The sequence below is a fragment of the Zeugodacus cucurbitae genome, chromosome 4, assembly GCF_028554725.1.
Source record: "Zeugodacus cucurbitae isolate PBARC_wt_2022May chromosome 4, idZeuCucr1.2, whole genome shotgun sequence".
In the NCBI taxonomy this organism is placed as follows: domain Eukaryota; kingdom Metazoa; phylum Arthropoda; class Insecta; order Diptera; family Tephritidae; genus Zeugodacus; species Zeugodacus cucurbitae.
Window position 1 is genome coordinate 38,117,225 of NC_071669.1, and position 12,696 is coordinate 38,129,920.

The following is a 12,696-nucleotide window of genomic DNA, read 5'->3' on the forward strand; positions in this document are numbered from 1 at the left end:
TCTGTCTCAAATATTTTTTAATTAATCAACAAATATTTGTGAAATTGTTGGTAATGCAGTTATTGTGTTTGACATTTAATGAAGCACGTGTGAAGGAAAATATTTTGAATGTTTTGATTTGATCCCATGTTGTACAACTTGGAAAATATAATAGAATTGTAAGCAAAATGAGTAAAAAATTGTTTGATGGATCAGAAGAAAGTGATGGAGAGGATCTCCAAATTAGCACCAATAAGGAGTATGCAAAATCTTACAATAGTTTCCGTAAAAAGGAGTTATTAAAGAAATGTAAGTAGCTTATATTTTTAATTATTCAGTAGAAGTATACATTACATTATGTGGTTTATAGTTAAGGATCGTGGATATGATGTTAATGAGTCCGATTCAACAAGCGATAGTGAGTCTTCGTCAGAAGAAGATGAAGTCGTCGATGTAAAATTCGATCAAGAATTCCTCAAAACCTTGTCGTCATTAAAAAATAAAGATCCAACGATATATGATAAAAATACACAATTTTTTGGATCTCTAAATGAAGCTATAAACAGTGACGGTGAAGATGAGAAAAATGTGTCTAGAGATAAAAAACAAAAACCAGTAACTTTAAAGGACTATGAACGTCAAGTTATCTTGGACAAAGGGGGAATATTTGAAGATGGTAAGATAACAATAATTGCTGCAACGCCATTGAAATAATTCTAACTTCTTTTGAAAAAAAAAATAGATTCTGAAGAAGAAGCTCCAATACGAACCGCATCTCCAACGTTCGTCGAAGAGGAGCGCAGACTGAAAGAAGAATTTAAGAATGTGGTCAATAAAAACGATTCGGAGGATGATGAAGGGAATGAAGAAGCATTTGGAGGTATTTTCAAAAAAAGAAATAAAACAAAAGACGAGCAAGAAAAAGAAGATGCGGATTATTTGAAATGGCTGGCTGGCCAAAAGGACGATCTGGAAGACCCAATCAAAGAATCCTTAAAACCTCTTAAAAACTATTGGAACAGTAAAAACTTACCTCAAAGTGAACGTTTCTTGCGTGATTATATTTTGAATAAAGGGTAAATACAATTCATTATTTTCGTAATATTAATTCATATTAATTTGAGATTTATTTTTGCCAGTTATGCAAATACAAAGTCCTCAGATATTCCCACTTATGATGAAATCGTTGGTGATAATCAACCATTGTCGGAGGATGAAATGGAACTTGAAAAACAAGCAGAATTCGAGCAAAAATATAATTTCCGTTTCGAAGAACCCGATGCAGAGTTCATAAAACGATACCCCAGAACTATTGAGCAGTCCGTCCGACAATCAGATGATCGAAGAAAACAAAAAAGGCAAGAAATAAAGGATCGGAAGAAGCTTGAAAAAGAACAGAAAATGAAAGAGTTGGAAATAGTTAAGGATATGAAACGAAAGGAGATTGAGGAAAAGATACAGAAGATTAAAATGGTAACCGGCAATGAAGAACTGGGTTTCAAAGACGAAGAACTCGAGGAGGACTTTGACCCGGACGCACATGATCGCAGAATGCAAGAAATATTCAATGAAGAATATTATCAAGTGGACGAAGGCGAGGAAAAACCAGAATGTCCATCAGATATTGACGAATTAAAAGTAGAAGACTGGGACAACTATGATCCCAATGAAGAAGATGCGGGATATTACAATGATACTCATTGTGAAGATGAAGACTTCAACATGGATTGTGATTATGATCCCGAAACGGCTAAAGAACAATTGCAAAGAGAACTTATTGAAAATACAAAAAAGAGAAAAAGTCGTAAAGGCCGAAAAAGTGAATTTATGGAATTAATTAAAACTGAAAAACCCGTGTTTGATCCAGTCGATGAGAAAACGTATGAAGAATATATTGATGAATATTATAAATTAGATTGCGAAGATATGATTGGGGACCTACCGTGCCGTTTTAAGTATACAGAAACAACGCCAAACGATTTCGGTCTTACCATAGAAGAGGTAATACCATAAACCATTCTTATAATATTGTAATATTAATATTTTTCGTGTCTGCTTCAGATACTCTTAGCTAAAAATAAAGAACTTAATCAATGGGCAAGCTTAAAGAAAACTATACAGATTAGACCAGAACACTTGGAAAAGAAGGATCAAAGGTTATATAAACTAAAAGCCAAAAATGAAGCACTTAAACGAAAAATATTCAAAAGTTTATATGGCGATGGGTATGATTAAAAAAATACAACTTATTTATATATACAATAAATTTCCCACTCATTTTTGTTCACAGGTCTGATGATGAAGACGCTGACGAGGATAAACTAAATGCAACGGCAAATCCAGAATTCATTGAAAAGGAAGATCAAGCGAATATTAGTGAAATCGGTAAAATAGGGAAACGCAAATTGCAAACAGAAGAAATAACCAGCTTGCCATCTACAAATGATACAAATGAAATTCAAGACAAGAAAATAAAATTGAATGATCCAAAACCGAATAATGACCAAAGCGTAAAAATAAATGAAGACACACAAACCAATAGCAAAAAGAAACGCAAGAAGCGTAAATCCAAAGTAAGCAATGTTGAAGTAAAAACAAAGACAGCAGAGCAGCATCAGAATTTAAACAACCAACCGCCAAGTAAATTGAATCAAAATAAAGCGAATCCATTTAAATTCACTGATCCTAATCCATCTTCTTCGACAAATACACCTAATGCTACTGTTAAAGCGCCGAGTACCCCAACAAATGGAAAAGTTAAATCAGGTCAACTAAATCCTTTTAAAGGAAATGAAAATAATGTGAAAAAAGGTAGCGGTCAAGCAAACTCAGAGCGGGGCTCCCGTTTTAAATCAAACAAAATACAGAAAAATAAACCTAAACCGAATTCGAAGAAATTTGATTCAAGTAATAAGGCTTCTAAGAACGGCGTAAACATTAGCGACGAGCGTCTAAAAGCATACGGAATTAACCCGAAAAAATTCCATAAGAAACAGAAATATGGAAAGCCCCAAAATTAAGTTATATTAAGTTAAAAATTGGAGTTGTAAACATTATTTATTTTTTCAATTTGTATAAAAGTATGTAATAAGTAAGATTTATAAAAAATGTGCATATTTCACTATAAAAAATTAATATATCCAATTATGTACATATCCATAATTACAAAATATTTTACATTGTATGTAAACATTTTATTTTGATTTTGCATAAAAATAGTTAAAATAAATTAATTATTTTTCTAATGGGGCACATTTCATCGAAAATATATGTATATTTAAATGTATTTATCCATAGGATGAAGTGCACTATAATATAAGGTTTTTAAATATATCTGCCGTTTATTCTGAATGTATGCAGCAATAAATGTTATTTAATACACAAATATGTCTTGTTTATTATTTTATTCTCAAAGAAGTTTACACAAATGTTCATTTTTATACATTTTTAGTTTTTGTTGTAATCTATAATATAAAAATGAATCGGAAAATGTGTTGCTAAGCGCATAACTCGAGAACCACTGAACCGATTTCGCAAATTCTTTGTTTAGAATGTTTTTAGAGGTATCGGGATGGTTCTTACGGAGAAAAAAAATTGGAAAAATTGCCTGAAAAAGTCTTAAATCCACAATTTTCTAATCACCCATACAAACAATTTGTGTCGTTAGTCTCGAAAAAAAGTCGAGAAGGGCCAAACCGATCTGGCTAATTTTAGTTATGAAATATTTATGGAAGACCAGGGAAGGATTAGAAAGTAAGTATGTATCGAAAAATTGTGAGGAAGACAACAAGAAGATGATTTAATTTGAATTGACAACAAAATTATAAAAAAAAAAAAACAAAAAATAATAATATTTTGAAAGTTGTCATTGTTGCTTTGTTAAAATATTTTTATCATTGTTCAATTGTATAAGGCTGTGTCGATAGCCCAAAACAATTTGTAACAAGTAGGGAAAGGCAACTGAACATTTTATACTCTCGCAATTTATTGATGTAATTTTATTACACGCAATTTGAAATAAAGTCAAATAGAATAACGAAAATCAGCAAAACTTGATAAATTAGTACATGAGGGTTGAGGTAATTCCAGAACCGATTTCACTCATTTTCAACCCCCAGTTATAATGGGAATAGGGGTAACTTGCCACCTGTTAGTAGGCAGCCAAACGGCAATTCGGCCTTGAAATTACTCCTACATTGCAAATCAACGAAACACCAGTCTGCAAAATCGTCAAACGAAAAGAGCTATAAAAAAGATTTTCCAGATATTCAAGTCGCTGGAGGTACTGCACAGGACTTTAAAAGATTTACGCGACAACGAAAATATTTTTGGTGAAGCCATGATTCTGTTGGCAGGTGATTTTCGCCAGACTATTCCTGGATCAACTGTTGCTGACGAACTAATCACATTCCTAAAATCATCTCATTTGTGGCGACAAATAAAGAATCGCCAATCAACAACTAACATATGAGTGTTTTTCCAACAATATCATACTGCGATTGTAGAAATAGTTGAAAATGGTAGCGACACAGTTGACACCTCGATGGATTAATAACATTTTTAACGGGTTTCTGTCACTTCATGGCCTCGAAAGAGGAGCTTTATCGTGTTTTTCCTGACATGAAACCATAATATAATAAACATAAATGGCTGATTGAATGACCTATATTTCGTCAATTTAGAATTTCGTTCAAGGAGAGTTGACACAGCTACAAACCGGGATGACGTATTAAATTATCCCACAAACTATTTTAAATTGCTGGACTATCCCTACTCACTTGCAATTAAAAGTAGTAATTAAAAGTAGTGTGAGTTGTCATCATGCTGCGTAACATAAAACAATATTAAACTTTGCAAGAGAACAAGACTGGCTGTGAAGAAGGTAATCAATATCGTCACCAAAGCTAAGATAAAGCCAACTTTGAAATTTGGTCATTTGTTACTTTCTCCAATATACGAATAAAAAAATCAAAGTTTTACAAATTATGATGATTTACGCGTTAACACAGATCTACAATAATGTCTATCAATCATTTTAAAATTTATCGGCTATAACGTTTTCGTCTTTATGCGTAAGAATTTTTTCTCAGCATTGAAAGATTTACTAATTTAATGTATACCTTAGCCACAAAAACGTGTGGCCGGGTCTGATAGTTATTTTATATAAATGTTATAATTATAATTATATTCGAGTACCATAAAGTATAGCTACTTATAAATAAGGATCTTTATGACCTGAATGTAATACTATTTACAAAAAATTGAAACCCTGCGAAATTAACAACAACACACTGTCAAAAGCGTCGAACAAAAGCGATTGAGGATAACCGTTAATGGAACCGCTTGTCAAATTTACGAATTCACATTTTATGTACGTAAACGGAATAAAGAAATGCAATATTTAAAAATATATATGTAAATATAACTGGTGGACGGGAAATGGATAGTAATAAATCAGTAGATGCATTCGATTGCGGTTATTCTAACTTTTGTTGTTATTCACCGGTTATTCCTATTACTAATTATGAAGTTGGTGTTACTTGGCCAGCAATGGGACCAACAACATTCGACGTACCCATGTTCCCACAATACACAAATCCAATCGAATTGTTTACTAACCAGGTAAAGCAGGAAATTTTGTTCAAAACTTGATAAATTACAAACTATTTTTAGCGGGCTGAAGTATCACACTGGTTATGTGATTACTCGGACGATATATTCCAAACATTGCGTGAGACGGAGTTACGACGTATTGTTTTGGTGTATCAATCGAAGCAATGCACTTACAGAGACTCAATGTTGCGGTTGTTAAAAGTGGCTGCGGAAGTGCACACACTTTCTAGAACAACTTTACATTTAGGTGAGACATTTTTTTAATCTTTAAATTAAGCAATTATCATAAAGTATTAAAATTAATAATTAATGTTTGCTAAAGTTAAAAAAATAAAAATAAAAAACTTAGTAGTTTACCAAAATAATTTTAATAATAATTAACTTAATATGTTATAATTCTTGTCTTATCGTCATATTTTTTTTATTATTCTTTTATTTGTAAAAATAAATTGATGTGCATTTCCTATATTCCATTTCAGCACTTTACTTGCTTGATGGTTTCATGGACAACTATACTATTCGAAGTGAAAAATTAAATCTAACAGCATTAACGTGTTTAATTATTGCTGCTAAAATTGAGGAAGCTGATATAAATGCGCCTAAATTTGTCGATTTGAATAAGCTTGTTGGAGATGTTTATACTTTGGAGGAGTTCCGTAAAGCCGAAATGAAAGTTTTAATGTTATTTCACTTTGATTTAATCCGTCCCACTGTAGCAACATTCGCAGAATACTTTGCTAGTCACATAATAACACTCGACGATTATCACATTTACTTACAAAACTGGCACAGCGGTTTATTTAAATATAATTCGTTACTAAACCCGCATATATTGAGTGGTGCAACTACAGATTTCGTGCCACCACTTTACCGTACTTATAAAGAAATGGCTACTGCCTTAAGCAAGTTAATGTTTAATCTTGTAGATGAGTCATTAAGTTGTATGTTCTGCAAATATTTATTCTATCCTACAATCTACTTTACACATATCAATTATATATTGCAGATATGAAGTTTATGAATGCACGTCCTTCGATAGTAGCTGCATCCTGCATTGCTGCCGTGCGGCATATCTCATTTATTCGGCCTACATGGACACCATACCTTGTAAAAATAACCGAATGTCCAGTAGAAGTAATTACACCTTGTATGAATGCTATAATCGCATTATACAATTTACATATAAGTAAAGTGCAAGCAATGTTTTACGCTGCAGCTAAACTATCAACCAACGGAGGAACTGTTTGCGATAGTCCAGAGTCTGGTTTTGTATCCGTGTGTGATACGAAATCAGAATCATCGGAAAATGAAAGTAATATTGATGTTGAAGAAAGTGGAAATAGTTCACCACTGCTAGGTAAGAGGGTACATTCGACAAAGGTAAACGAGAATATTGCGGAAGAGCAAAACGTGTGCACAAGTTCCGAATATTCTATAATATCTAAGCGGAGAAAAAAAGTGTGAATCAGTGTTGGTGATAAATAATGATATACTATTATTCTACAATAGTATTTACTAAGATATCTAATCAATTTCGATTACATCTTCCATATATTGAATATACTTGTTTTGTTTAATAAATTTAGATATTTTTGGCAGTACTGCAAGATGCAGTATAGGCCAATAGTTTGTAAACCAAATAAATTTCAATTTACCAAACAAGAGTGGAAAACGAGGTATGTGCATAGAATAATAGATTCCATTCTATTCTATATACATACTTGAAATTAGATTATCATACTTCCGCCTCATTGTAAACCAAAGTTAATTATTTTTAGAGTTATCCATTGGTGAAAATGCAAATGATTTGCAAATGGAAAGTGGTGAGCACTTATGTCGAACTTAAGGCCAATTAATGTTTCTTCATTTATGTAAATACCATTACTTTTTATCCGAAAAATTAGCATAACTGTTATAACCTTAAAAATATCGATGGTTTTTAAGTACTTTATAATACACTTTCTTCAAGCATATTCATATAAATAAACATGTCTAAATTTTTGGAGAATATGTAATATTTTTTCACAATAAAGCCTTGAATGGACCACAATTTCTCTTATTTGTTAAAATTTATTTTCACAGTTTGAAGAGTAGAATATTTACTCGTAAGATAGTCGAGGAGTTATTTATACAACATTTACAATGTCTAGCCTATCAGCCAGTTTACAAATTTGTACTAATACTACTTAATTAAAAAAAAATATTTGAAGTGATTTCTTATCGTTGCATATCTCTCCGTTTCAATACATCGAATATAACATCCGAAGCGCTTTGCTCATTGTCATTATTAGAGTCATCGGAGTCACTTTGTTCCAGCAATGGTACTGTTTGAGAGGAATGTTTCTTTTGCAATACGGCAGATAAAACGTTGCCACCAGCACCGGCAATACCGCTAGTCTGATGGTTATTACTATTCGTAGGCGAACTCATGGTGGTTTCATTGAATTCACCTTCCTCATCTCCCATGTCAATGGATTCCATTTTTGTAAGATTTAAATATTTGTGCAACAAATGCATGCAAATACCAGCTAAACAAACCACTAAGCCAAGAACGTTTATCAAGCTTAATTGGTCACCATTTAACTCCACCCCTAAGGCAAGTTGGCAAATATCCTAAAATAATAACAAGCAAATGGGTATTAAATGCTTCTTTTTTTTTAGTTTTTATTTACGAAGAGTTTACCTTGAAAATTCCAGCGATTGAAAGCGTTAAACCAGAAGTTTTCGATAGCACTAAATATTCGCTACACTCCATTAGAAAGGCTAACACCGCACCAAATGTGATATAACACACGTTCCATATAATCTCGTCATTGGATTTTTGTGATAGATCAATGGCAAAGAGCTCGTTAGCTGAAAGAAAACAGTACCTTGAACTGATTTCAATTAAATATTAATTTGATTCGTCTATATTTACCTTCAAATGTTATTAAGAATGGTAAGACTGAGGCGATCATCCATGGCTGCATATAGTAAATCATATCGATTGGGTTGTGCAAACCTAATTTTGACTTCTGCATGACAAATTGCGCAAAGCTCCATCGAATTCCACTGCTCAAGGAGGCCAATAGCAGAAATATAAAACCCCGTGTATTGAATTCAGCGGATTCGTATGTGAACATGAAAAGTCCCATAGCAATAAGGCCAACAATAAATATAAGGAAGCAGCTCTGTAATTAAAACAATTATTATTAAAAAAAAAGGTTTAATTTGAATTTGATTTCTACCTTTTTTTCTAGTCCAAGCATTATTGCAAATATGAGTATAAAAACAATAGTGGACGATTTAGTCATTGTATACAAAGAGATGGATACCAGTCCTAGGCCCCAATTTGAAAATCCTATGTCGATGCCACTAGCAATACCTGCCGGCGCCATTTTCTGACATGCCGTATGAAAATCTAATTTTACTCTCGTCTTTCCAACGCATAATTTATAAATTGCTCGTACAATAGCGGAAAGTATAAATTTCAATACTAAATGGTAAGCTACGATGGTCATGGGAAATTTTAGTTTCTAAAATGAAATGCAAATACTTTTTAAATTCCAACTTAAAAACATTAATTCAGACACATACCTTAATTAACTTTTGTTGGTAGAAAGTTAAACCTATGGAAAGTACTAAATAAAGAAGAATAATCATTACTGTTCCAACAGCCATTTGCAAAAGCCGAGAACCCGGTCGGAGAGCAGTAGTCGGTGAACCAGCTACACCACCAGATTCATTGTGCACATTATCCCGGCTTACGGGTTTACCCGTTAAGTGCCCATTTATATAACAATCTTCCTCTTCGTCGTCACTTTCATATCTTATGCGATGTTCTGTACCCAACTCAATCTCCTCATTCTCATCGTCCCCTTCATCATATTGTGAACCAAAAGTAGTACGTCGTAACACACCACTTTGGTTGCCATCATCTTTACCACCGCTGCTTAAAAGCTCATAACGCGGTTGGGTCATTACGGATTCCCCAATGGAGTATTTGCGCTCGAAAATTGTTTTCAATAAAGTACTCGGTTTTTATACGCAAATGTGTCGGTGATTTTATTAGGTGAGAAATTCAGGTATTGACATTAGTCACCGTAGTGGTAGTCGGTTTCCATATGTTCGTTTACTTTGTTATTGAGCTTCTTCACACAACCGCTAATATTTACCAATGTTTAGCCAACTTCTTTGTGTAGCTCTTTAAATGCGTTATCAAAGCTTTACGAATACAGTACAATCATTAGATAGCAGTAATACTTTTCTTTTCAAAACAGCAATAGTGCAACGCCAAACAGATTTATTACCGCCTTGCTGACGTCCCCATTCATCTGCTCTTGTTTACTACGTTTGTTGTTGTCTAATTAGACAAATGCCAGTTTGTGACCACTGTTGCTTCATACAAACGTTGCCATATGACAATATAATAAATTACATAAAAAAATACCATATAAGTCATGGGTGAATAAAAAAGCCAAGAACAGCATTTGAATGTAAACTTACCCAGCAAGTCATGAGTACTGAAACTCCAACACATTCAAAGAAATTTCCTGGTACCTGACTTGCATGGCAGCAATATTGTAATTCTTTCTCAAAATTTTAATGAGGTTGGATAACGATTGAGAGTATTCATGTAGATGTTAAATAATGTAAATTACTGAATTTAATACTTGGGATTTAATTTTTTATTATATAATCGCATTACTGATATTTTTCAAATAAATTACACCAAATGGAAGTAAGCCCTCGTAATGTCATATATAGGAAGACATTTTTTATTTTCAACAAGAAAGGTAGAAAATATGGTCAGATATTTTGCATTTGTTCAATTTTTATTAAGATAAAAATTTGACGCATATATTCAGTATAAAGTCCAGTAAAATAACGAAAATCATTTCATATATACTATAGTATATGAGAGCACCATATTCTATAAACTACTCAAGTTCTATTATATCCAAAATTATATTTTCACTTAATTTTGTCTAAATATATCACATATTACTGCAAATCACCGGAAGGTATATGGAAACGATTTTACCCATTTTTGGCACAGAGACATAACCTTATAGGACTGACTTTTTTTAGATTATATGAAAGATTTCCTGATATTTTCGGTTAAAAATTTGCCACAAGCACTAAGGTACTCATGTTCATTATATGGGTCTTGAAAAATTATAGTCCGATTTCGACAATTTTGATATGAACGATGCAATGCTTTGTTTAGATATCTTCATTGGCATTTGACTTATATATTTTAAAGTGGACGATGCAGATGGATCCAGATTTAAACTCCTCTTGTTTAGTGAACAAATTTATTATATGTACTTTGTTCAACGTGTTACGAGAGTATAAAAATTAACACTAAACGTTTGAAATATCTATTTGGAGACAATTGTTTGCAAAAATAAAAGTGAATATAATAAGAAGTATCAAAAGTCATATTAATCATTAAAATTGTAATAATTCTTCGATATGGCAACCATTACTTTGTACCCAGCAAACAACCCAGGTTATTAACCAGAGATCACTACAAAATTGTCAAAACTACCTGAAACTTTGGTTAACGTGAGATTCTTTATTCTTTTCTATCTCATAGGGCTAATGATACTTGGGTATGCAATAGTTTCCACACCAAGAATGATAGAACAAGAGATTAAACGACTGGTTTTACTAACGGTAAAGCTTTTTTATGTTTTCATTTCCTGTGACGTGACGTCACCATGGTCAGAAACACGCGAGCAAAACAAACAAACGAAAGAAAAACTGCCAAAGTGGACGGTAGTACAAAACAATAAAGCCAAGATGTGTACGAAGTGAATAGTAGTTCTTTATTATTATTTAAAATCTAAGTTAAAAATATATTAAATTGAAAATGAAGTTGACTAAAATGGCTAAATTTTTGTAATAAAACAGACAATGAACGAATGAATTATAAATATGTATTATTATATTGGATCATTTTTTAGATGACGATTTTATGAATCTCGTTCATTAGATATTTTGTGCGCATATAGTTCAATTTGGTTGACTATTACTGAAGTTTTCTCCTGCGTGGACAGACGACCGACGTACAAACAGTTTCGTCACCCTGATTAATTTGATAAACAAATATAGCTCCGTCTCTAACTGGTTTAGTTTAGGAGTTACAAACAACTGACAAAGCTATTATACTCTCTGTGCAACATGTTGCGAGAGTATTAAAATGTTGCAAAGGAATTCAATATTCTCTATTCGAGTAAATTGACTGAATTCATATTCATTTATATTACTGGTAATTTACTAATTTCGTTTCATTAATACATATATTTTGCTTTTTGTACGAGATAATCATTTTAAAATCAGTAACTATATAAAATCACTACAGTGGTTCAATGGTTATGTACATATGTACCTATGGCATAATTTTTATTCCCAGAAGTTTTTTGTTATTTAGTTAACGAATTTGCAGTAGATAGATGTCCTTTGTTCCTGTGATCTCCTAATTCCGTCTCATCATCTCGATTAATTTAATATAACTCTATGTTATAAGTTCGTTTAGTTTTAAGAGTTACAAACAACATGTTGTTTAGGTATGCAACATGTTGCGAGATCATATGCATTTAAAATTCGCCGTAAGCTATTTAATAATGTAACCGTTATTTGGTATCATCGAGATGATTACAGATGAGGACGTACAAGAATCGTAAACAATAATTTATAAGTATCAATTTGAATTAGAAACGTCGCGGGATTGCAACGAATAAACCCAAGAACCAAATAGTGTTTCAGTTCGGTATGAAGAAAAACGATTGCATATGAAGCAAAATTTGGATAGAACTCGGAAACCTTTTTATACTCTCGCAACAAATGTTGCTAAAGAGAGTATTATAGTTTTGTTCACATAACGGTTGTTTGTAGCACCCAAAACTAAACGAGTTAGATATAGGGTTATATATACCAAAGTGATCAGGGAGTTCAAATCCGAATGTCTGTCTGTCCGTCCGTCCGCCCGTCCGTCTGTGCAAGCTGTAACTTGAGTAAAAATTAAGATATCTTGATGAAACTTGGCACACTCATTTCTTGGCACCATAGGAAGGTTGCTTTCGAAAATGAGCAAAATCGGACCACTGCCACGCCCAC

General features: G+C 32.6%; 3 protein-coding genes across 3 annotated transcripts; 2 read left to right on the forward strand and 1 right to left on the reverse strand.

Annotated features, from left to right (window-relative positions):
* Positions 1–50: 50 nt before the first annotated feature.
* On the forward strand, positions 51–3,245 carry LOC105216296 (protein KRI1 homolog). The gene is made up of 6 exons (XM_011190715.3): positions 51–288; positions 350–655; positions 722–1,055; positions 1,119–1,980; positions 2,041–2,204; positions 2,270–3,245. The coding sequence occupies exons 1-6, from the start codon at positions 168–170 to the stop codon at positions 2,997–2,999; spliced, it is 2,517 nt and encodes an 838-aa protein (XP_011189017.2). The 5' UTR covers positions 51–167; the 3' UTR covers positions 3,000–3,245.
* Positions 3,246–5,285: 2,040 nt separating this feature from the next.
* LOC105216295 (cyclin-J) lies at positions 5,286–7,646 on the forward strand. Its single transcript, XM_011190713.3, has 4 exons — positions 5,286–5,601; positions 5,653–5,839; positions 6,072–6,533; positions 6,599–7,646. Exons 1-4 carry the CDS (start codon positions 5,419–5,421, stop codon positions 7,054–7,056), a joined length of 1,290 nt encoding a protein of 429 aa, XP_011189015.1. The 5' UTR covers positions 5,286–5,418; the 3' UTR covers positions 7,057–7,646.
* LOC105216294 (solute carrier family 35 member C2) lies at positions 7,643–9,949 on the reverse strand. The gene is made up of 5 exons (XM_011190712.3): positions 9,169–9,949; positions 8,820–9,107; positions 8,510–8,762; positions 8,276–8,445; positions 7,643–8,205 (listed from the first exon to the last, which is right to left on the reverse strand). The coding sequence occupies exons 1-5, from the start codon at positions 9,550–9,552 to the stop codon at positions 7,810–7,812; spliced, it is 1,491 nt and encodes a 496-aa protein (XP_011189014.2). The 5' UTR covers positions 9,553–9,949; the 3' UTR covers positions 7,643–7,809.
* Between the last annotated feature and the right edge of the window lie 2,747 nt (positions 9,950–12,696).